The 25,413-nt window shown below is 43.9% G+C and overlaps 1 protein-coding gene across 1 annotated transcript in view; it reads left to right on the forward strand.

The window, feature by feature from the left end:
- The window catches only part of LOC120931217 (aminopeptidase N-like), a 133,646-nt gene that overhangs the window by 65,320 nt on the left and 42,913 nt on the right, over window positions 1–25,413 (forward strand). Inside the window, exons 4-11 of the mRNA XM_040342452.1 lie at window positions 509–633; window positions 3,633–3,762; window positions 5,627–5,781; window positions 9,541–9,654; window positions 9,970–10,113; window positions 11,611–11,676; window positions 15,775–15,840; window positions 19,278–19,456. Of these exons, the coding sequence (XP_040198386.1) occupies window positions 509–633; window positions 3,633–3,762; window positions 5,627–5,781; window positions 9,541–9,654; window positions 9,970–10,113; window positions 11,611–11,676; window positions 15,775–15,840; window positions 19,278–19,456 (979 nt within the window). The remainder of the gene's footprint in view (window positions 1–508; window positions 634–3,632; window positions 3,763–5,626; window positions 5,782–9,540; window positions 9,655–9,969; window positions 10,114–11,610; window positions 11,677–15,774; window positions 15,841–19,277; window positions 19,457–25,413) is intronic.

Consider the following 25,413-nt stretch of genomic DNA (forward strand, 5'->3'; position numbering starts at 1 on the left):
TAACTCTAAACCAGTTGATAGGTAGGCAGAAGGCAAATCCACATTCTCCTTTAGCTAAGTGCAAATTCCCTTGCAAAGTGAACAGCCTATTTGCTTTAGTAAATTGACCCCAATGAGTGCAGAGATTAGTAGAGATGTTATATTGTATTTGCTTAGTATACCTAAAGATGCAACATTTAAGCAGATACTGTACATTCATTAACTACCTGGGAACAATAACAGGGAGCAGCTTTGTAAGGCTGACTATGCCACATTCACAAGAAATGCAGGTGATGCTACAATGACTTTTGACAGCCATAGTAGGTAGAGAAGTACTTGGGAACACTTGTCCTAAAAAAAGTGTTCAACATTAGGCCAAGAAAAATAAATAAATAAATTGTGATTTATTATTTTACATAATTATTATATAATTATTTTAGTAGATTGAAACTTCCATGTATATCATGATTTCTTCCAATGTCTTAGGCTTAGTAATTGCTTATTTGTTAATGCAATTATTATCTTCTAGGTACAACCACTGAAACCTTGGATGGTCAACCATGGTCGGTCACAGTATTTGATAAAACTCCAAAGATGTCCACATACCTGGTGGCTTTCATAGTCTCAGAATTCAAGTCTGTTGGTAATGATAAGGTGAGTGCTCTTCAATTTTGGCACCTATGAGTAACAAGGTTCAAACTGGACAATCTGTAGTCTAGAAACTACATGAAATCCTGAATGCAAATTATAAAACCATTTATACATGAAGATCGTTTCAGAGCAGAACAAGGATGTTAATGAAATTGAACTTTCAATTGCTGACCCGTCATCCTGAAAAATGCTAGTTATCTAGCTGTCTTACAGAATCAAAGGTTTCCCTACTTTCAGAGGAAACAAACTTAAGTAAATGGCTTTCTTGTTCTGTTTGCATACTGTGGTTCAGTGTCTTAAAAAAATGCTGACATAAAACTCATCTGTTGCAAGGCGAGAGATAGAGAAAGAGTGATAGAGAGAAAGAGTGATAGGGAGAGAGAGTGAGAGAGAGAGAGAGCGAGGGGGAGAGAGAAAGATTGCGATAGGGAGGGAGAGAGAGAGAGAAAGATAGATTGATATAGAGAGAGAGGGTGGGAGAGAGAGGGGGGAGAGAGAGATGGGGGGATAGAGAGGGGGGGGGGATTTAGAGAGGGGGAGAGAGTGATGTATATATATGCAGCCCTCAAAATTTCCACTCGCCTACTAGCATTAGGCGAGTGGATTTAAGCTGGGGGCGAGTGATGACAGGGCTGCATGACCAAATCTCCCTCCAATCTGTGCCTACACTTAGAGTCCCGATGAGATTGGCGGTAGTAGTCTGGTGAGCCGCGCACAGGCAGAGCAGTACACAAGTGCTCTCCTTATAATTCTCATTAAGCCATGGGACCCAATAGTATGACCTCTCTGAGCCTGCCCCCCTCCCCCGGGCCTCGACCAATGTAGCTGGAGAGCAGAAAGAAATGAGTGAGGTGGAGGATTGCAAAAATTACCACTCCGGTGCAGCGCTCACTGAAAGTTGCCCTGACATGAGAGCGGCAGCCTTCTAGTTTGTGCAGTTTTCTTCTCCTTGTGCTCTATGTAAGTGTCCAACAGTTTAGCCTGAGCACTGTGAACAGACTGGTCTCAATGTGTGCTGTGCGCTGTCAGTGTGCGCTGTGCTATGGTGTCAATGGCTGTGCAGTTGTGTGGATCTCAGCGCTGGATTGTACTCCCTCCCGCTGTGCTGCAGGTCCTCTCCTCTCTGCCAGCCTGAATAAAAGGTCAGGTCTGCCCCCAGTGCCCTGTCCCTCTGGTCTGCCCCCAGTGCCCTGTCCCTCTGGTCTGCCCCCAGTGCCCTGTCCCTCTGGTCTGCCCCCAGTGCCCTGTCCCATTTTGTTGAAGTTGTTGTTGGTAATATTTAATTTTGTAACTTGATTCTGCATAAAACATTGTCATTCCATTCCATAATCTACGAGGGTGTGTTTACGGGTGCAATTAGACGCAGGGCAGTGTATGAATTAGGTAGGGCAACTGGTGGCGAGTAACTCTTGAGGCCTGGCTAGTAGCTCAGGACTTGAAATTTTGAGCCCTGTATATATATATATATATATAAATAGAGAGTGTGATATAGAGAGAGAGAGAGATTGCGATAGGGTGAGAGAGAGAGAGAGAAAGAGAGAGATAGATTGATAGATCGAGAGAGAGAGAGAGAGAAGAGGAGAAGAGAAGAGGAGCCAATGGCGAAGATAGCTGCCCAATATGTGACAGCGTGTCACCGACTGAGAGGTACATGAGAGACTGAGGACTTTCACAGACTTATGCCCATTCCCCTTTATATTACCCCCCCCCCTTCCCCTTTATATTACCCCCTTCCCGTTTTCCTTGCTTTGGCAATGCTAACATGTATTTGGTCCTGCCAATAAAGCTTATTTGAATTGAATTGAATTGAGAGGGGGGGGGGGATAGAGAGGGAGAGAGAGTGATTATATATATATATATATATATATATATATATATATATATATATATATATATAAATAGAGAGAGAGAGATAGAGAGAGAGAGGGAGAGAGAGTGATAGAGAGGGGAGAGATGGAGAGAGAGTGGTAGGGAGGGAGAAAGTGCGAGAGAGAGAAGGGGGATGATAGAGAGAGAGGGGGAGAGAGATAGAGAGAGATAGGGGGAGGAAGTGATAGAGAGGAAGAGGGGGAGAGAGTGATAGAGAGGGAGAGACAGAGACTGCCAGAGAGAGAGGGGGAGAGTGATAGAGAGAGAGTAAGGGGAAGAGGTAGAGAGAGAGTGATAGAGAGAGATAGAGAGAGAGAAGGAGGGGAAGAGAGAGATGGAGAGGGGGAGAGAGAGTGATATATATATATATAGAGAGAGAGAGAGAGAGAGTGAGAGAGAGAGAGAGAGAGAGAGAGAGAGTGATAGAGAGAGAGAGAGAGAGAGAGAGAGAGAGAGAGAGAGAGAGAGAGTGATAGAGAGAGAGAGAGAGAGAGAGAGAATGAGAGGGAGAGTGAGAGAGAGAGAGAGAGGGGAGAGAGAGTGATAGAGAGAGAGAGAGAGAGAGAGAGAGGGGAGAGAGAGAGAGAGAGTGATAGAGAGAGAGGGAGAGTGATAGAGGGGGGAGTGATAGAGAGAGAGAGGGGAGAGAGAGAGTGATAGAGAGAGAGGGAGAGTGATAGGGGGGGAGTGAAAGAGAGAGGGGGGAGAGAGAGACACACACACTTCCCTCACTCAGCCAGCTGTGTATATATCAAATTGCAGGCTATTCACAGATTAGTATTAAAATGACTCAAAATAATGTACTGCTGCAAGCAGCAAATGTTATATATTCTTTTGCAATATTTTCCTGTTACCTGAGTAATAAGAAGTTATATATTTTTTCAAACTTTTAGTACTGGACATACAAAATAAAGAAAACATATACCACAATACTTTAGATTCCCTCTAGCATAGAAATGTAATTTTTGTACAGACAGTTTTGATTCTTTTTCATGACTGCTCTCTTCCAACACCCGTGTGTCAGGATTTGGCACTTGGTTTCGCAGTTTGTATTTGTGGACGGTCAATGATATGTGAAAAAATACCAATCTTCTGTGGTTGTCCATGATATTTACATTTAACACTGTTTTTAGGTCAAAATTTGGGGACGTTCAAAGGCCGTTATAGATGAGAAGCAAGCAGAATATGCACTGAATGTCACAGAGCCAATTTTGGAATTTTTGGAAAAATATTATAATGTTCCTTATCCTCTGCCAAAATCAGGTGAGTGGTTGATGACCTACCTGTGTACTTTGTTCTGGTATAGATTGAAGCAAATTATCCATCTTTCTATCTATGTATATATCCTGCACAGCAGAACACAAACTAACACATGCACTTCACAATAAAATGATGATCAATATTTCAATGTACACGCAGTCTTCTTCTTCTTGTGCTGTCTGCTTTACTAGGCTTCAGACCACTTTGATAGCTTGAAACTGACAGGGCCCTTGATGACAGCTTTTAAAGGAAACTGTATAAGGATATATTTGCAAGTTTGCTTCATTTGCCTGGATATATATATATATATATATATATATATATATATATATATATAGTTTAAAAAAATCATATTTTTTGATCATGCATTAAAGTAGTACTCATTACTTTTTTTCATTTTGGATAGAGTAAGGCCTCGTACACACGATCGGTTAACTAGAGGACAACCGTCTGATGGACCATTTTCATCGGTCAAAACCGATCGTGTGTGGGCCCATAGGTTATTTAACCATCGGTTAAAAAAAAGCCAACTTGCATTAAATTTAACCGATGGATTCCTAACCGATAGGTCAAAACCGATCGTTAGTAGGCACGACCATCGCTTAAAAATCCACGCATACTCAGAATCAAGTCGACGCATGCTTGGAAGCATTGAACTTCATTTTTTTCAGCAGGTCGTTGTGTTTTACGTCACCGCGATGGTGTGTAGGCGTGACGGACCATCAGTCAGCTTCATCGGTAAACCGATGACAACGGTCCTTCAGACCGTTCTCATCGGATGGACTGATCGTGTGTACGAGGCTTCAAGGAAGGTTATACCCCTGTTATTGTTTTTTTTTTTGCCATCTGGGTCTCATATAGAAGATTTTAATGACCCATAGTCACAAGTAGTGACAGGAAATTCCTGAAAGGGCCCTTTCACATGGACAGACTGATTGTGTCCGCCTGTCAGTTTTTCAAGTGGATCGGATCATACCTTCCAGTCTCCTATATGGAGTAGCGTGTGTTAAGGGACATGTACCCATTAAAAACAGATGGATGGGGATCTGTTCTCCATCCATCTGACATCCATTAAAAACAGATGGATGGGGATCTGTTCTTCATCCATCTGACAAATAGGATTGGATAGCAATCTGGTGTAAACAGACAGGCAGTCCATTTACATTTGACCGCCCATTAAAAGAGAGTAGGCTGTGTCTGTGTCTGCTCTGTATAAGAGGAGCGGACACAGACCAGCCATCTGCCTGCTCAGTGGGGATCAGTTGACAGATTCCCCACTGAGCAGGTGGACTCCAACGGAACCCACCTCATATCTAGGGGGCCTAAGGTAAGAGAATCCCTGGTTGTCATCACGGTCATCAGAATTTGTGTCCCCATTGGAAAATGCTCCTTTTTTTTACTGATTTGGGGACTGGTTTAGTTATACTTCAAAGCAAAGCTATACTCGCCTTCGATGACCTGGAGCTACCTGCCGCCCGCTGACTTTTTCAAGTGGCTGGCTTCTGGGTATTGAACATTGGCCAATTTCATTGACAATACTTTCATATGACATCACTCCTTCACATGCATGGGAGTTCAGTCCGCTTTGGAATTGCTGAATCCCTACAAGGGGTGGACAGGCAGGTAGGTAAGTTTAATGCATAATATACAAAGCAGGTCTCTTCTGCATTACAAATCCTGCCTGTTCATCCATTTTTATAATTGACATAAAGTTCCACTTTAAGTAATGAAAGAGTAATTAACCATATGATCACAGCTTTAGTACAATATTATCTCACTCTGTATCAGTAAACTATCCAAAAACATCTATAGTGCAACAAAATATTTTTTGCTCTATTTTTACTTTTTTTTTTAATCTATTCTTTAGACCAGGTCGCTTTGCCTGACTTCAGTGCTGGAGCCATGGAGAACTGGGGGCTGGTGACATACAGAGAAACTGCTCTTCTCTGGGATCAAAGAGAATCTTCCATCAGCAACAAGGAGAGAGTGGTCTCAGTGATTGCTCATGAACTTGCTCATCAGGTGCTTCCTTTATATATTCCTTAAAGTGGAGGTTCATCCAAAAACTAAATTTTTAACATTAGATTGAGGCTCATTTTGTCAAGCAGTACTTACCGTTTTAGAGATAGATCTTCTCGGCCGCTTCCAGGTATGGGCTGCGGGACTGGGCGTTCCTATTTGATTGACAGGCTTCCGGCGGTCGCATACATCGCGTCACGATTTTACGAAAGTAGCCGAACGTCGGTGCGCAGGTGCCGTATAGAGCCGCACCGACGTTCGGCTTCTTTCGGCTACTCGTGACACAATGTATGCGACCGTCGGAAGCCTGTCAATCAAATAGGAACGCCCAGTCCCGAAGACCATACCCGGAAGCGGCGGAGAAGATCTATCTCTAAAACGGTAAGTACTGCTTTGATTTAAAAAAAACTACCCGATTCTCCTTGACAAAATGAGCCTTCATCTAATGTTAAAAATTGTTTTTCGGGTGAACTCCCGCTTTAATATGCAACATCCGCTATTTGCTATCAATTAGAATTAAATATACAGTATCTCACAAAAGTGAGTACACCCCTCACATTTTGTAAATATTTTATTATATCTTTTCATGTGACATCACTGAAGAAATGACACTTTGCTACAATGTAAAGTAGTGAGTGTACAGCTTGTATAATGCCGCGTACACGCGATCGGAATTTCCAAAACAAATGTTCAATGTGAGCTTTTGGTTGGATATTCCGACTGTGTGTAGGGTCTATCGGACATTTGCTGTCGGAATTTCCGACAACAAAGGTTTGAGAGCAGGTTCTCAATTTTTCCGATGGCAAAAGTTCCTGTCAGAAATTCCGATCTTGTGTAGCCATTTCCGACGCACAAAAGTGCTGCGCATGCTCGGAATAATTTTCTCGGCTCGTCTCCGCGTTCTTGACCATCGGAATTTCCAAGAAACATTTATGCGACCGCGTGTATCAAAGACAAGTTTGAGCCAACATCCGCTGGAAAAAAAAACACAGTTTTGTTGTCGGAAATTCCGATCGTGTCATCACATTACATTACAAATTTGCTGTCCCCTCAAATTAACTCAACACATAGCCATTAATGTCCAAAACCGCTGGCAACAAAAGTGAATACACCCCTAAGTGAAAATGTCCAAATTGGGACGGAAGTATCAATATTTTGTGTGGCCACCATTATTTTCCAGCACTGCCTTAACCCTCTTGGGCATGGAGTTCATCAGAGCTTCACAGGTTGCCACTGGAGTCTTCTTCCACTCCTTCATGACGACCTCACAGACCTGGTGGATGTTAGAGACCTTGCGCTCCCCCACCTTCCATTTTTTTTATTATTATTATTTTTTTTTAAAGTGTATTTTGTGTGTGTACTCGAGAGAGTTGGGAGTAGGCAGGCCTCCCCCAGAGGCAAGCTACCACCTTTCTCCATGCCCCGGGTGGCAATTGCGGGTGTGTGAGGGGGTCCTCCCACACAGCACGCCCTACCTGCTCCGCTTTGAAGCCCAACGGGGCAGAGGGACTCCCTATAAGGGAGTGAGAGGATTTGCCCGCTCAACCAGCCCCGTTAGTCCTTCGCCTCTCTTTTTTAGAGACCGCGTGGTCAAAGTGCGTGCATGTTAACCCAATTTCGAGTGCGTGTAAGTGTGGTGTTTTTTTGTGGGAGGGGGGTGGGCGTAATAAGCGCAGGCTTACCTCGCATAGCACACCCACCAGGAGCCGGGCTGAGACCACCAAACTCAATTCACATGTAGCCGAGACCGGGATCCAAACCCCTAGCTGCAGAGGTGAATGGCTTATCAGCGCAGTGCCAATCGCGTTGAGCCACCGCAGCTCCTAAATCCTCACCTTCCATTTGAGGATGCCCCACAGATTCTCAATAGAGTTTAGGTCTGGAGATATGCTTGGCCAGTCCATCACCTTTACCCTCGGCATCTTTAGCAAGGCAGTGGTCGTCTTTAGGGTCGTTATCATAGAATACTGCCCTGCAGGCCAGTCTCTGAAGGGAAGGGATCATGCTCTACTTCAGTATGTCACAGTACATGTTGGCTTTCTTGGATCTCTCAATGAACTGTAGCTCCCTAGTGCCGGCAGCACTCATGCAGCCCCAGACCATGACACTCCCACCACCATGCTTGACTGTAGGCAAGACACACTTGTCTTTGTACTTTTCACCTGGTTGCCACCACACACGCTTGACACCATCTGAACCAAATACGTTTATCTTGGTCTCATCAGACCACAGGACATGGTTCCAGTAACCCACGTCCTTAGTCTGCTTGTCTTCAGAAAACTGTTTGTGGGCTTTCTTGTGTATCATCTTTAGAAGAGGCTTCCTTCTGGGACAACAGCCATGCAGACCAATTGATGCAGTGTGCGGTGTATTGTCTAAGCACTGACAGGCTGAGTTTGAAAACAGCCCAGTAACCACTGCAGAACAGATATGCCCATATATACACACCGATTTTAGTAATAGACTTACCTTTAATAACAGTCTTCCATTCAGGTATCATCGGCTGTTGCTGTCCCAGGTAGAGTGCATTTGGTATCACGCTGACTGTAACAGGAGTTGGCGCTATTCAGGAAGCATCGGCTTTTGCAGCTCTGCTCCGCAGCCACTTGCTTCCTGTATTCACAACACTCTTGCTCTGGTCTTGTGTGTCAGCAACCCACAATCTTGGCTTGCCAACCCGCCATCCCAGAGCAGGAAATCCTGGGTCACATCAGAAGGCTCTGCGGCCCACATGTGGCTCCCGGGCCACTGGTTGGGTACCCTTGGTCTAGGCCATCTTTATGTAGAACAACAATTCTTTTTTTCAGATCCTCAGAGAGTGCTTTGCCATGAGGTGCCATGTTGAACTTCCAGTGACCAGTATGAAAGAGTGAGAGTGATAACACCAAATTTAACACACCTGCTCCACATTCACACCTGAGACCTTGTAACACTAATGAGTCACATGGGAAAATGGTCAATCGGGCCCACTTTGGACATTTTCATTTAGGGGTGTACTCACTTTTGTTGCCAGCGGTTTAGACATTAATGGCTGTGTGTTGAGTTATTTTGAGGGGACAGCAAATTTATACAAGCTGTACACTCACTACTTTACATTGTAGCAAAGTGTTATTTCTTCAGTATTGTCACTTTCAAGATATAATAAAATATTTACAAAAATGTGAGGGGTGTACACACTTTTGTGAGATACTGTATAAATAAATTAAATTTGGTCTAAACTAAGGCAATTTCATAGCTTCTAGCAGCAGGTCCATTCCAAAAATAGCCATAATCTGTGTCTGGGTTCTTGAATTTGGAATGGCTAACAAAAATAATCTAAGAGCCGGTTCACACTGGGGCGACTCGTCAGGCGCCTGACAAGTCGCGTCCCATTCTAGTCAATACTACCGTTCTAATAGGAGCGACGCAAGTCACTCCGACTTAGAAAAAGGTTCCTGTACGACTTTGGGGGCGACTCGGGCGGACTTGCATTGACTTCTATACATAAGTCATTTTGCAAGTCGCCTCTGAAGTCGTCTTCAGGATGCCTTGCCGAGTCGCCCCCGAAGTCACGCCGCCCCGGTGTGAACCGCCTCTTAATTAAACCTTGAAAATTATTTGTTGACTTTGTCCATTTTGCTTTAGGATCTGATAGTCACAGAGAAGTTTGGTGTTTCTGTTTGTCCCATGTGGGAAAAGTACATCTGTGTGCTAAGGTTGTAATGCCAAGAAAAATACACTTTGTTATTATGTGCTAATGTTGGTAATCTGCTTCCATTCTAGTGGTTTGGGAACCTTGTGACAATTCGATGGTGGAATGATCTTTGGCTAAATGAAGGTTTTGCCTCTTATGTGGAATATCTGGGAACGGATTACGCAGAAAAGACCTGGAATCTAGTACGTAGAACACTTTTGCCTTTTTTTTTATTCATTGTGTTTAAATAAATGCCGACTTATGCCTTGTACACACGATCGGTTCGTCTGATGAAAACGGATCGATGGACCGTTTTCATCAGACGAACCGATCGTGTGTGCGCCCCATCAGTTTTTTTCCCACTACTATTCCTTTATATTGGCATTTAAAACGTACAAATGCAGCAATTTAGAATTTAGATGAATATGTTTTTTTTTTCTTATAATTAGTATACATTTATTTTACATGCATTTATGTCATAACCTCGTTTAATCTGTGTTCTCATCCATCTTTTACAGATAGACCTGTCAGTACTGTACGATACACATAGAGTGATGGCAGTTGATGCCTTGGTCTCGTCCCATCCTCTTACATCAGATGAAGATAAAGTGCAAACCCCAGCAGACATAAGCGGACTATTTGATTCCATTACTTACAGCAAGGTCAGTGTTGTAGCCTCTGCCACTCCACAATGCCCTATGCTGTACAACAGGCTTAGTACACTCTAATGACCTGCAAAAAAATGTATTGGCACATAACAATTAGCTATTTTAATCCTTCCATTGGGGTAACAGCATGAGTACAGATGTGCTTGTGTGATCATCTACAATACAGGTTAAAGGAGACGTACATCCAAAGATTGTTTGGCTGTACTTCTCCTATGGATCACAGGAATGAATTTTGTTCTGTTTTCAGCAGACAGTGGGCTAAAGCCTGCTGTTGGCTGACGTCACAGAGCCGGTTTAATCTGAAAAGATCCTGACCATATGGTCAGAATCCAACCATTTTTAATGGCCATTTTTCACGTTGAGAAAAATGCTCTGGAGCCCACACCTGATCTTTTTGAACCCTCCTGGCGGTATCCCGGGGTGGATTTTTTTGGCTGAAATCGGTAACCCTGAGTCACGCTCAGGGTAGCTATGCAGAGCCTGCAGCGCGCGCTGGCTTACCTTCTCCTGGATCCAGCGATGTCACCGCGCTGTGTGAGCGAGCGGGACCTCGCTTGATTCACACAGCGTCCCCCTGTGCCGCCGATCTCCGTTCCCTGCGACGTTACGACGCACGGGAGCGGAGATCGGCGCCAAATTCAAAAACGTAAACAAACACTATACATACAGTATACTGTAATCTTATAGATTACAGTACTGTATGTAAAAAATACACACCCCCCTTGTCCCTAGTGGTCTGCCCAGTGCCCTACATGTACTTTTATATAATAAAAACTGTTCTTTCTGCCTGCAAACTGTAGATTGTCCATAGCAACCAAAAGTGTCCCTTTATGTCAAAAATGGTTTTAGAGCAGCTAGAAAACAGCGATAATAAATTATAATCACTTGCAGAATTGTGCGATAGCGATTTGTGGGGAAATTCGTCATAAAAAAAAAAATAATGACAGCGACAATTCTGCAACTGAGCAAATTTCAGTGATTTTGAGTTGATTACATTATTGAATAATTTTTATTAGAATTATATTATTATTTGTTATAATTATTTATAATTATTTATTATATTATAATTTTGTTTTTAAAAAAATGTCATACCCGGGATGCCTATTAAACTCTGGTTTGGTCAGATTTAAGTGAGTTATTCCTAAGAATTACAGGCCTACAATATAAAACGCCAAATTTCCTTGCAAATAATGGTACCGCTTTCAGCATGTTTTTCTGAAAGAATCATACCGCCAGGGAGGTTAATGACCATTTAAAAAAATGGCATTTTTCACGTCATGCAAAACGGTTGTGTGTACACGCCATTAAAGTTGCAAAACTGTGTTCAGGCTTTAGGATTTGTTTTACCCTCCACCATGAAGGGGTTAATATAATAACCACATGATATATGATAAAAATAGCAGCAGCAATAATAATAACAATTAAAATATAATGTTGCATATAAAGTTGCATGTTTTATAATTAACACGTCTTCTATTCTGTTTTGTGCAGGGTGCAGCAGTTATTAGAATGTTGTCCTCATTTCTCACTGAAGAGCTTTTTGTTGAAGGGCTGCAAGTAGGTATCTCCTATCCATGGGCGTCCGCTGAACTTTTTTCAGGGGGGGGGGGGGGGGGCATCATTTTAAGGTCATCCATGGTCGGTCCCTTTTTGACTCAGGGACACTGTGTCAGTTAAGAGGAGAATATTATATATTGCAATTTGCTGCTTGTAAAGTTGGACAGCTGAGCTATTGCTGGGAAAATATGTGTGTGTGTGTGTATGTGTGTGTAACAGTGTATGCGGCACTGCTGCTGTTACCTGTGGTTCTTCAGCGATCGATCATAGGCCCAGGGCAGGCACTGGCAGCGTATGCTCTCTCATCTTGGCCACTGTACGCCACGCACTTGTGGGAGGAGCTGGCGCCACGCCGGCCGGATCGGCATAGCAAGTGCATACATTTACCTCAGCAGGCAGGCTGAGGCAGCCAATCACAGAACAGAACAGCCTGGATGTTAAGCAGAGGCCCGATGCTCGGGCAGGGGGTGAGGAGGGAGGGACAGATGTGTCTGTAAGTATCGCGGTGAATATGTTGGAACAGATGAGAGCAGCCCCAGCCCCCAGGCCAGCAGCAGACTTAGAAAAAAAAGTCCACAGCTGCCGCAGAGGCGGCCATTGCAACACAGAGGGCAAGTCAAGTGTTTTCTCTTACGATTTCAGGGGGGGGCAATTGCCCCCCCTTGCCCTATGGAGTGGACACCCATGCTCCTATCTATGATCAATATATTAAAACAGAAAAGACGCCTAAGTGCCCAAAAATGCGCAAAAGAGCGTGAAAAAGCTCCAAGAAGCTCCAAAACACACACAAAGAAATAGGAAAAATGAGGGGAGGATCTGTAAAAAAAAGTTTATGCTCAAAAAAGTTTAAAGAAGCTCAACAAAATTGTGCAAAAGAGCCCAAAAAAGTACAAGCTTCTTCAAGCTGGAATAAAAACTTAAATACCTGTAACAGCGTGTTTTTTTTTCTTTTGAGCTGCAGTGTGCATGAGCCTCCTTAGGTAAAGGTGCAAAGACATTGCATATTTTCCCAAAAATAGACACCCAAACATCTGTCAGATGAGTCTATTCACATTCTCGAATGCAATTGTTATGATCTAGCCATAGCATGGCAATAGACAGGAAATATCCACCCATCAGTTTATACATTGACTGGGCACTATGGTGGCCAGAAACAGAAGAATTTTATAAAAATCTATATTTTATTGTATTATATTGCTTTACTGTCCAGGAGAAAAATATGATTGTAAGAGCAAAAAGATTGTTGGGCCATATGCTTACTGATTATTTTGATGTATCTACTTTCCTACGTTCGGATTTCCTGTCCAGACTGATCAGAATAATTTTCATGGAATTGATCCGTTTTGCACAAAATCAATCAATGTCACAGTGCTTTGATAATTCAGAGATCTGGACATTTTGTCCGATTCTATGAAGAGTCGTTCGATCAGATCATACAGCACATGTGCAGCAACCATTATCCTTTTCTATCCTTTTTCATCTAAAAATTTATTGGACCGGAAAGATGTTTGGAGGATAACTACATTTCTAAAGGGTCGTAGAAATCTTTGGTTATGAGAAAAGATTGAACTAAGTTGTCTAACCTTTGTATAAAGATATTTGAAGCGTATCTAAATTGAATAACAAAAGTCTGGTTCTAGCATGTTTAGCTTCAAAAATTGGTTGTTTGCATTTCCAAAGTATATAAAAAAAAAAAAACGACTAATAAGATAAAGATTTGTCATCACTTCGGGGTGCAGGAATTACTTTTCAAACAAATGGGCTGCCCTCATACAATGCATATCCAAGGGTGTTAATGCATGTACAGTTAACCTTCTGAGCGGTGTTCCCGAGTCTGACTCGGGGTGAGATTTTTTGGCTAAGATTGGTAACCCCGAGTCAGACTCGGGCTTGCCTCGCAGCATCCATAGGCTTGGTTTACTTACCTTGCCCCTGGATCCAGCGATGCCACCGCGCTGTGTGAGCGAGCGGGACCTCGCTCGATTCACACAGTGCCTCTGTGTGCCGCCGATCTCCGTTCCCTGCGACATTACGACGCACGGGAGCGGAGAATGGCGCCAAATTCAAAAAGGTAAACAAACACGATACATACAGTATACTGTAATCTTTTTTTTTTTTTTTTATAATTGACAATTTTTATTGGGTTTAAAACATAAACAAAAGAACAAAACAATACAAAAGCAAAGGGAATCGGCAGTCGTCATCAGCTCTGGAAAGGACACGGAGGTCTACACAGTATAAAATTAACATTCAGACCACAGACATGAGTCAATAAGGGAAAGCACTGCGTATCAGACCGAAGTAGCGCTAAAGTAATTATAGCGCAGGCTTCTCTCACCAAACAGACCATTATTGAGGTCCGCGGTTTACGTTTGCGTTTCCCGCTATTCCAAAGGGAAGGAAGAGAAAAGAAAAAAAAGGGGGGGGAGAGAGGGGCAAAAGAAAAGTAATAAGAGAAAGAAAGAAAGAGGAAAGAAGGGGGGAGAGGATAAGGCAAGGGAAGGGCATAAGAAAGACCCAAGCAGAAGGGCGCGGCCCTCCTGGACTCCAAGTGATCGTGTTGTATAGAACGGGAGGGGGGGGGAGGTTTCGTGAGGTAGTATACTGTAATCTTATAGATTACAGTACTGTATGTAAAAAATACACACCCTTGTCCCTAGTGGTCTGCCCAGTGTCCTACATGTACATTTATATAATAAAAACCGTTCTTTCTGCCTGCAAACTGGAGATTGTCCATAGCAACCAAAAGTGTCCCTTTATGTCAAAAATGGTTTTAGAGCAGCTAGAAAACAGCGATAATAAATTATAATCACTTGCAGAATTGTGCGATAGCGATTTGTGGGGAAATTCGTCATAAAAAAATAAAAAGTAATGACAGTAATTCTGCAACTGAGCAAATTTCAGTGATTTTGAGATGATTACATTATTGAATAATTTTTATTATAATTATATTATTATTTGTTATAATTATTTATTATATTATGATTTATAATTTTGTTTTTAAAAAAAATTCATACCCAGGATGCCTACTAGACTCTTGTTTGGTCAGATTTAAGTGAGTTATTCCTAAGGCCTCGTACACGGCGACGTGCGCGGCCCTGAAAGGTCAATGCTTCTACGCATGCGTCTAATCACTTTGACGCATGCGAGGGCTTTCGGCCGAGCGGACATGTACGGTGAGTCTGTACAGACGACCGAACATGTCCGACGGACAGGCTTCCAGCGGACATGTTTCTTAGCATGCTAAGAAACATTTGTCCGCTGGAAACCTGTCCGATCCGCCGGAAAATTGTCCGGTCGGACGTACAGACGACCGAACATGTCCGCTGAAACTGGTCTGCGGACCAGTTTCAGCAGACATGTTCAGTTGTGTGTACGGGGCCTTAAAATTACAGGCCTACAGTATAAAACGCCAAATTTCCTTGCAAATAATGGTACCGCTTTCAGCACCTTTTTTCTGAAATAATCATACTGCCAGGGAGGTTAAAGGGGTTGTAAAGGTAAAAAAAAAATCCCTAAATAGCTTCCTTTACCTTAGTGCAGTCCTCCTTCACTTACCTCATCCTTCCATTTTGCATTTAAATGTCCTTATTTCTTCTGAGAAATCCTCACTTCCTGTTCTTCTGTCTGTAACTCCACACATAAATGCAAGGCTTTCTCCCTGGAGTGGAGAAAGCCTCTTGAGGGGGGAGGGAGCGAGCAGGCAAGTCAGGACACTCTCTACTTTGCAGATAGAGAAAGGAGCTGATTGTTAGTGGGTGTCATGACACTCCTGCTTGCCCCCTCCCCCCTGAAGAGGCTTTCTCCACACCAGGGAGAAAGCCTCGCATTACAGTGTTGAGTTACAGACAGAAGAAAAGGAAGTGAGGATTTCTCAGAAGAAATAAAGACATTTAAAAGCAAAATGGAAGGATGAGGTAAGTGAAGGAGGACTACACTAAGGTAAAGTAAGCTATTTAGGGATTATTTTTTTACCTTAACAACCCCTTTAACACACTGTAGCAGACTGGTGTGAATGGGCCCTATCAGTTTTCAAAGTCTTTTCATGCCATCCACCTATACATATACACTAATACTGACTTTGTTTTATTTTTTCAGACCTACCTGAAAGCTTTTGCATATGACAATACGGTATACACTGATCTTTGGGATCATCTACAGATGGTAATTTAACCTACTTTATTATTGTGCTTATAAGAACTGAAGAACTCATTGTGAATATTCTATATGAAACACATACACTATTAGAGCTGCACGATTAATCATTAAGAATCGCGATTCTTTCCCCCTCGCTATCCTAACAAAGCATTTTCCCGATTCTATTCAGAGTTCTCTGCTCAAGCTGACAACTGTCCAAAAAAACCCCCAAAAAACAGGCAGTCTGAAGTTTCACAACATTCCTCAGCTGCTGAGCCAACTATAAACATTGTAACGTTTGGTTCTTTAGATCAAAGGAATGAACTTCGGTCTGTAAATGAGGGAAGTTTAACCACTTAAATACTAAGGCCCGGATTCAGAAAGAAATGCCTATCTTTAGGCGGGCGTAGCGTATCTCATATATGCTACGCCGCCGTAACTTTGAGAGGCAAGTCCCGTATTTAGAAAGAACTTGCGCCCGAAGTTACGACGGCGTAGTGTATATGGGCCGGCGTAAGCCCTCCTAATTCAAAATAGGCTGGTAGGGGGCGTGTTGTATGGTAATTAATCGTGATCCCACGTAATTGACGCTCCTTACGAACGGCGCATGCGCCGTCCGTGAAAGTATCCCACTGAGCATGCTCCAAATCACGCTGCAAATAGTCAATGCTTTAGACGTGAACGTAACTTACGCACAGCCCTATTCGTTTACGACTTACGCAAACGGCGTAAACGACGCAAAATTCGATGCTGTCCCGACATCCATACTTAACATTGGCTACGCCTCATATAGCAGGGGTAACTTTACGCCGGAAAAGCCTTACGTAAACGACGTAAATCAATGCGCCGGGCGCACGTACGTTTCTGAATCGGCGTATCTAGCTCATTTACATATTCTACGCGGAAATCAACGGAAGCACCACCTAACGGCCAGCGTAAATATGCACCCCAAGATACGACGGCGTAGGAGACTTACGCCGCTCGTATCTAAGCAACAGTGAGGCTTATCTGATTCTATGAATCAGGCGCAGAGATGCGACGTCTCACACTCAGAGTTACGACGGCGTATCTGGAGATATCAAAGCAAACTTCCCCATAAGAAATAATGGAAAGTCAGATGATTTGTTCCACAACCATTTATTCATAAGTCCTTCAGTTTATAGTCCATATAAAAAGATCATAGCAATGCAATAGTTTGTGTAACCATAAAATGTCCATCCACAAATGGAAGCCTCCATATAGGGGATTAGAAAGTAAAATCCAGAGGATATTAGAGAGTATAAAAGAGAATAGAGGCGCCTTTAAGTGTAGCAATACGGTTACATTTAATGAAGGTACAACATTTAGCAACTCACATGGTTGATGATTAAAACAGGCACATGCAGGCAAAGAGGGTAAAGCTGTCCACCTACCCAATCCACCGCACCGCTCGCTCTCACCGCTGTTAGTCTGCAATTGTGACAGGGAAGACTACCCTGCAATAGAGCGATCTGAAAGCGGGGCTTGAAGCTTTTGTGTAGTGCAGTGTGGAAGGAATGACGTCGATGGTGGTGAGGAGGATGGTCTATGCTGACAGCTTTACCCCGGATGCCTGCATACTTAGATGTGCCTGTTTTGATAATAAACCATGTAAGTTGCTAAATGTTGTACCTTCATTAAATGTGACCATATTGCCTCTTGTCTCTTTTATACTCAGTTGTGATACGACGCTACTTGTATATCAAGACATCGCTTGCATATCAAGTTAAAATTTATCAAAAAAAGTTGCTTGTCTTGCAAAACGCTCTCAAATCAAGTTATGCTCAAACCAAGGTTTTACTGTATATATATTTTTAGCATAAACCCTAGAGAATAAAATGGTGGTTGTTGCAATATTTTATGTCACACTGTATTTGTGCAGTGGCCTTTCAAATGCAATTCTTTTTTAAAAATACACTTTAACCACTTAAGGACCGCATCCTGCACATATACGTCGGCAGAATGGCACAGCTGGGCACATCCACGTACAGGTACGTGCTGTGCTATTGTCCAGCCGTGGGTCGCGGGTGCACACCCGCAATTGCGCAGCGTGTGCCGGCGACCCGGTCCGAAGCTTCGTGACCGGGACCGCGAGACCCTTCAGACCCGATCGCGGGACTCCTGCCGCGATCGGGTCTGAAGGGTCTCGCGGTCCCGGTCAGTCCCCAGAGCTGAAGAACGGGGAGAGCTGTATGTAAACACAGCTTCCCCGTTCTTCACTGTGGCGGCGGCATCGATCGTGTGATCCCTTTTATAGGGATTCACAATCGATGATGTCACACCTACAGCCACACCCCCCTACAGTTGTAAACTCACATAAGGTCACACATAACCCCTTCAGCGCCCCCTTGTGGTTAACTCCCAAACTGCAACTGTCATTTCCACAGTAAACAATGCATTTTAAATGCATTTTTGCTGTGAAAATGACAATGGTCCCAAAAATGTGTCAAAATTGTCCGAAGTGTCCGCCATAATGTCGCAGTCACGAAAAAAAATCGCTGATCGCCGCCATTAGTAGTAAAAAAAAAAAGAAATTATAAAAATGCAATAAAACTATCCCCTATTTTGTAAACACTATAAATTTTGCGCAAACCAATCGATAAACGCTTATTGCGATATTTTTTTACCAAAAATAGGTAGAAGAATACGTATTGGCCTAAACTGAGGAAAAAAAAGTGTTTTTATATATTTTTTGGGGATATTTATTATAGCAAAAAGTAAAAAATATTGCATTTTTTTCAAAATTGTCGTTCTATTTTTGTTTATAGCGCAAAAAATAAAAACCGCAGAGGTGATCAAATACCACCAAAAGAAAGCTCTATTTGTGGGGAAAAAAGGACGCCAATTTTGTTTGGGAGCCACGTTGCACGACCGCGCAACTGTCTGTTAAAGCGACGCAGTGTCTAATCGCAAAACCTGGCTGGGTCCTTTAGCTGCATTTTGGTCCGGGTCTTAAGTGGTTAATGAATCAAAAAAAAAAAAACAGTAAAGTTAGCCCATTTTTTTGATATATTGTGAAAGATCATAATTTTCTCGTTATCAGTAATAGCCCATAGCAGAGCACAATGTACGCTTAGCATAACCATGTACTGTTTCATGCACTAGAACATGTAGTAGGAAGGTGTGTTGTCTCCCAAAGTCTGCCAAATGCTGGACTAATGCCTAATGCTTTGTAGTTCGCACTCATTATAACAAGCAAAGTGACGTAACATTTTCTACTTAAGATTTTTGCACTTAGTTCAAAGGGAGACAACATAAAATACCGTAATTGGTATAAATGGAAGGATCGCCCATTTGTCTTTGGTCCAAACCAAATATGCCTAAATCAAAAAGTTCCATTACCGGTCTCATTTTCCATGTTTGTCTCTTTTTCTTTTGTGTGATGAAAAGCCAACTTATTACATTGTGCAGTATCAGTAACTGAGCTTTATTTCATTTATTTTCAGGCTGTAGATAAACAAAACAAGGTAATACTTACCGGTAAAGTTAAAGATATCATGGACACATGGGTCTTGCAAATGGGTTTTCCTGCGGTAAAGATAGACACAACACGGGGTCTTTTAGAGCAGAACCACTTCCTTCTAGATCCAGAAACAGTCCCGAATCGTCCACCATCACCATTTAAGTAAGTTGGCGCATTTTTAAATAATAGAATTGTGTTTTCGAATAATAAATGATAGAAATGTTTAGAGGAAGGAAAAGGAGAAAAAAAAGGAGTTCACATCAGAATCCTTAGCCCACCTTCTTCACATCAGAATCCTTAGCCCACCTTCTTCACATCAGAATCCTCAGCCCACCTTCTTCACATCAGAATCCTTAGCCCACCTTCTTCACATCAGAATCCTTAGCCCACCTTCTTCACATCAGAATCCTTAGCCCACCTTCTTCACATCAGAATCCTTAGCCCACCTTCTTCACATCAGAATCCTCAGCCCACCTTCTTCACATCAGAATCCTTAGCCCACCTTCTTCACATCAGAATCCTTAGCCCACCTTCTTCACATCAGAATCCTTAGCCCACCTTCTTCACATCAGAATCCTTAGCCCACCTTCTTCACATCAGAATCCTTAGCCCACCTTCTTCACATCAGAATCCTTAGCCCACCTTCTTCACATCAGAATCCTCAGCCCACCTTCTTCACATCAGAATCCTCAGCCCACCTTCTTCACATCAGAATCCTCAGCCCACCTTCTTCACATCAGAATCCTCAGCCCACCTTCTTCACATCAGAATCCTTAGCCCACCTTCTTCACATCAGAATCCTTAGCCCACCTTCTTCACATCAGAATCCTCAGCCCACCTTCTTCACATCAGAATCCTTAGCCCACCTTCTTCACATCAGAATCCTCAGCCCTCCCCCTTAACATTAGAGTCTTTAACATCACAATCCTACCCCCCCCCCCCCCCCCCCAACACTCAAACTTTTTCTACCTTCTGATCTTCATCAAAGCACGGCTGTGGCAGCATGGCGGTGGGCAGGAAGTGGAGCAGGTCTAAACAGACTTCCATCCCCTTCTGAGTGCTGGTGCCGCCCTGAATGCCACTTGCCCTGGATTAGTGTCATGTGTTTCCATGGCTCTGATGGCCAGTCTGCCTTTGATGCTGTGCAAAAATACTGAACCCAGCTCGCCACCCCTGACAACCCTAAAAAGAATATCAGGATGCCTCGGCACCCTGGTTGATAAACAATGCTGTAGATCGGGGGTCTCCAAACTGCGGCCAGAGGGCCAGATGCGGCCCTTTGTGAGCCTTTATCTGGCCCTCAGGTCTTTATTTCTCCCACTTATATGAGGCACTATTCTTCCCACTGACTCCAACAAGGGGGCACTTTTTCTTCCACTGATACCAATGAGATACAATTACTCCTACTAATAGGGGCACTACTCCTTATCCTACTGATCGCAAACTATGAGGCTATATTTATTCTCACCAATGCTGGGCCCAGGGCTTTTTCTACCCCCGCTGGCCACAATCCGGCCCTCCTAAAGGCTGAAGAACAATAAACTGGCCTTTTTTTAAAAAGTTTGGAGACCCCTGCTGTAGATGAATGGTCATTAACTGGTCTATTTGGTGGTGTGTTCCTTCACAGTGATCTTTACAATTATATTCCTGGCATTTTTTGCTAGTCTATGTACAGGATAGAAATAGCTCACTAAATGGCTGATATTTTAGGCTTTCTAATCCCGAAACAAACTTATATTTCAACCACTATTCTTTTAATCTTGTTTTGTGTATCATCATATAAATTCCCTGAGTGTATTATGCTAGTTCAAGCTTATTTTGAAAACTACAACCTGGGCTGATAATTTCATATGCAATGCTGATATATTATCTTTTTTTCTGTACGTGCCAAAGTGTATTAAATAAGAATTAAAAAAATAGATATTCTTTATTCTGGTGTCAAAGGGCCAGATTCACAGCGGAGATACGACGGAGTATCTCAGAGTATCTATGCGACTGATTCATAGAACCAGTTACGCATAGATATCCCTAAGATCCGACAGGTGTAATTGTTTTACACTGTCGGCTCTTAGGATGTAGTACCGCGGCCGCCGCTGGGGGGAGTTTGCGTCGTAAACCAGCGTCGGATATGCAAATTAGGAGTTACGGCGATCCACGACGGATTTTCGCGTTCGCTACGTCGCCGCTAGTCTAGTTTCCCGTCGCAAAGTTAGTCGTCGTTTTTGGTGCCTTAACTTTACACAGCACACGTATGTGCTGTATAAAGTATGGCCGTCGTTCCTGCGTCGAAATTTAAAAATCAACGTCGTTTGCGTAAAACGTCCGGGAATACGGAAGTACGCTACGCACGTCGCCTTTCGAAAAAATGACGTCACTTTGCGCAAAGCACGGCAGGAGTTACGAAACGGAGCATGCGCTGTAGGTCCGGCGCGGGAGCGCGCCTAATTTAAATGGCACACGCCCCTTTAAATTACGCGGGCTTACGCCGGAGGCCGCCAGCGTAGGTTTTCATTGCAAGTGCTCTGTGAATCAGGCACTTGCGATGAAAACTTGCGGCGGCGTAACGTATCTACGATACGTTACGCCGCCGCACTTCTACCTGAATCTGGCCCCCTGTCTCTACTATATCCACAGGGATATATGAAGTATGTGATGACCATCTGAAAATTTGACTCTTAGCCTGTTATGGCCATGAGGGTGGCTGGTCATATTGCCACTGGGGTCCCACATAGCAGGAAAACATAATTGATATTTAAAGGAAATCTATGGTTGCATCATACACTTTTTTTTTAAAATAAAATCAGCATTGTAATAGCAATGACAATCCAACATAAGCTTACATGAAAATGCTCCTTACTTGTTGTGAGTCCTGCCTCTGCTGGCCACCTCTTTCCACAACTTCTTGGATTCCCTGCATGCTTGTTTTCCTTCAATTTGTAAGAACTACATGTCCCATGGTACCTTGCTGTTTGCAAGTTGTAATTCCTGTACTGACTCCACAACCTGAAACTTCTCCTCTTAGCACCTATGTAGTTCAGAGGGCAGGTGCTATGAAATGTGTGGCAAAGCAGAGCCTACTCACTGGGCACAATAAATATGTGTCATAGGAAGGTAATGTGTGGGATCTTCACAAAGTAAGTGTATACACCTCAAGATAATTCAGAATATGAGAGGTAGGCTAGAAATAATTCGGGATTTTCCTAGCTATCATGACGGAAAATCTGAGTTATATGATGACAGGAGGCGAATATCTTGCATTAATCTTTCTTTTTAATGCTCATAGCAGAAAACATAAACATTTGTTTCTTTAAAATTTTGAGAAAAAACTTCATAGAACTACATTACCCAGATGCCCCGTGGACCCCTCCCCCATGTCCTAGTCTCTATATAAGGGGCTGTCTGGGTCTCCTCCTCCTCTTTCTTCATGCGATGCTGGCAACTCCAAAACTTCAGATAACCTTGCCGTAGTAGACAACACGTTCCACAGTGATCGGGAAACTTGTCTCCGACGCTGGAAGTAGGCCAACCGGGCCTTGTCGACAGTAATACCTGGAGGATGCTCCGACGGTCATAATTGTGCTCAACTGGAACAAAAACAAAATAACCGTCATACTGGAACTCCAGAACCTTTTCTTATCTTCCGCATAGGCGTAGACTCCACCCATCAATAACCTGAAACGAGAAAATATATCGTGATAGGGTGGGTAGGGTGGGAAGATATTCGCCTCCTGTCATCATATAACTCAGATTTTCCGTCATGATAGCTAGGAAAATCCCGAATTATATATCAGACAGGAGGCTTCATATCTTGCATGTTTAAAGCTAACAGATTTATCATGATACATGCCACAATGTTAAAGTACTGCAGAGGAAACATGACTTTGAGGTCGGAAGTAATAACGACGAAAAGTCGTTTCTGACGACCAATCCGCCGCTAATAAGAGGTCTGAGAGGGAACCGCCCGATGTGACCACCTTAGTAGCCATGGCCCCTCTGGTGGAATGGGCTCCGAAGAGCGAGATGTCGATCCCAGCCATTTCCATGGCCGTTCTCACCCATCTGGCCAGTGATGCTGAAGACACTGGTAGATGGGGTTTTACATAAGAGACCAGTAACTGGGTACAAGTGGGCGACCTCAGGATCGCGGTCCGATGTTCATATTGCTGTAAACATCGCACCACGCAGATGTGTGGGTGGTCAGTGAAGAGGGGGTAGAACACCGACTGTATTCCTGTTTTCGTCCGACGAACCACAGAGAATCTAACTCCTTCTGGCAGGAATTGGCGCCGAGATATGTCTAGAGCTCTAACATCCGAGACCCTTTTTATGGAAATAAGGCATAAAAGGGTAGCGAGTTTGACGGACAGTTTCTTTAGAGAGAGGACCTCATTGTCCCCCCATGAGGTGAAGAGTTGTAGAACCCGAGAGACGTCCCAAGTGGATTGATACCTTGGTCGGGGAGGTCGTTTGAATCTCACTCCCCGTAGCAGTCTACAGACCAGCGGGTGTTTACCCACCGGTGCCGCGTCAACCTGACAGTGATAGGCCGATATGGCAGACCTATAGACATTCAGAGAGCTGTAGGATCTACCTGTCTCGTACGCGTCTGCTAAGTAGTTCACGACCGCAGCTACAGGTGCATGAACGGCATCAATTTGCCGTTGATCACACCAACGAACCCACATGGTCCAGGCAGATCTGTACGCCGACCTAGTCCCGGGGGCCCAGGCCAGGGCGAGGAGATCTCTAGCTGATTGTGAAAAATTGATGTCCGTGTTTCCGAACCCGATACCAACCATGCTAACAGAGGGAGGTTGCCCTCCAGCAGCAATGGATGGCAACCCCTGGACGCGTTTGATAGGAGATGAGGTGAGAAGGGGAGCAATCGGGGATAATCGATTGACATCCCCAGCAGAAGGGGAAACCACGGTTGCGTCGGCCACCAGGGGGTGATCAACACCACCGTCGCCCCTTGAGTCACTACCTGTAGTGTGGTTCTGGTGATCATGTTGAACGGAGGGAACGCATACTGCGTCCCCCTCGTCCAAATCTGTCGGAATGCATCGACTGCCAATGCTTCCGGGTCCGGCCTCCAGCTGTAAAAGCGGAGTAGTTGTCTGTTGAGGCGAGAAGCGAAAAGGTCCGTATGAAAGGGACCCCACATTGTTTGCAGTGTCAGGAAGACTGAACGATCCAGTGCCCAGTCGCTGGAATCCGTCAGATAGCGCGAGTTCCAATCTGCGACTGTGTTGGAAATCCCGGGGAGGTATTCCGCTACCGGGGTGGTATTTATTGACAGACAGAATTGCCAGAATTCTGACGCGATGTCTGCTAATATCTTGGATTTTGTTCCCCCCAAGCGGTTGACATATTGAACCGCTGCTATGTTGTCCATGCGTAAGAGTACGCATTTGTTGGACGTATGAGGGAGAAAACTTTTGATCGCAAAGAATGCTGCCAAAAGTTCCAAAGCATTTATGTGGAGACGAGTTTCCTCCACTGACCATTTCCCCCCGGTTGTGATTTGTCCGTATCGAGCGCCCCAACCTTGGCGACTCGCATCGGATTCTATGATCACATCTGGGTATGAATTGAAAATAGTTCTGCCGTTCCATTCCACTGCGTGGCGAAGCCACCACAGCAGTTCCTCCACTGCGTCCGAGTCCAACGAGACTTCGTCTGCGTACCGCAAGCCCTGGCGCAGATGGAGTGTTTTTAGGCGCTGTAGAGCGCGATAGTGTAAGGGTGCAGGAAAGATTGCCTGAATAGACGCCGATAGGAGGCCTACTATCCGAGCAATCAACCGCAGGGATACCTGACCTTTGCGCAACGTGGCTCTGATTTCCTTGCGGATCAGAGCTAGTTTCGCCTTTGGTAACAGGAGCAAAGCCTGTTTGGTGTCTACCAGAAACCCCAAGAATTCCATCTCCTGAGACGGTAGAAGAACGGATTTCTTGTAATTGATGAGGAATCCGAGTTCCCTCAGCAATGACACCGCCCATTGGCTGTGTAGGGTCGCTTGTGTTCTGGAACGTGCCATGATCAGCATGTCGTCTAAGTAGATGATTAGACGTACCCCCCTGCTCCTGAGAGCGGCTACTACTGGTTTGAGTAGTTTG

This window comes from Rana temporaria, chromosome 3 (genome assembly GCF_905171775.1).
Source record: "Rana temporaria chromosome 3, aRanTem1.1, whole genome shotgun sequence".
NCBI lineage: Eukaryota > Metazoa > Chordata > Amphibia > Anura > Ranidae > Rana > Rana temporaria.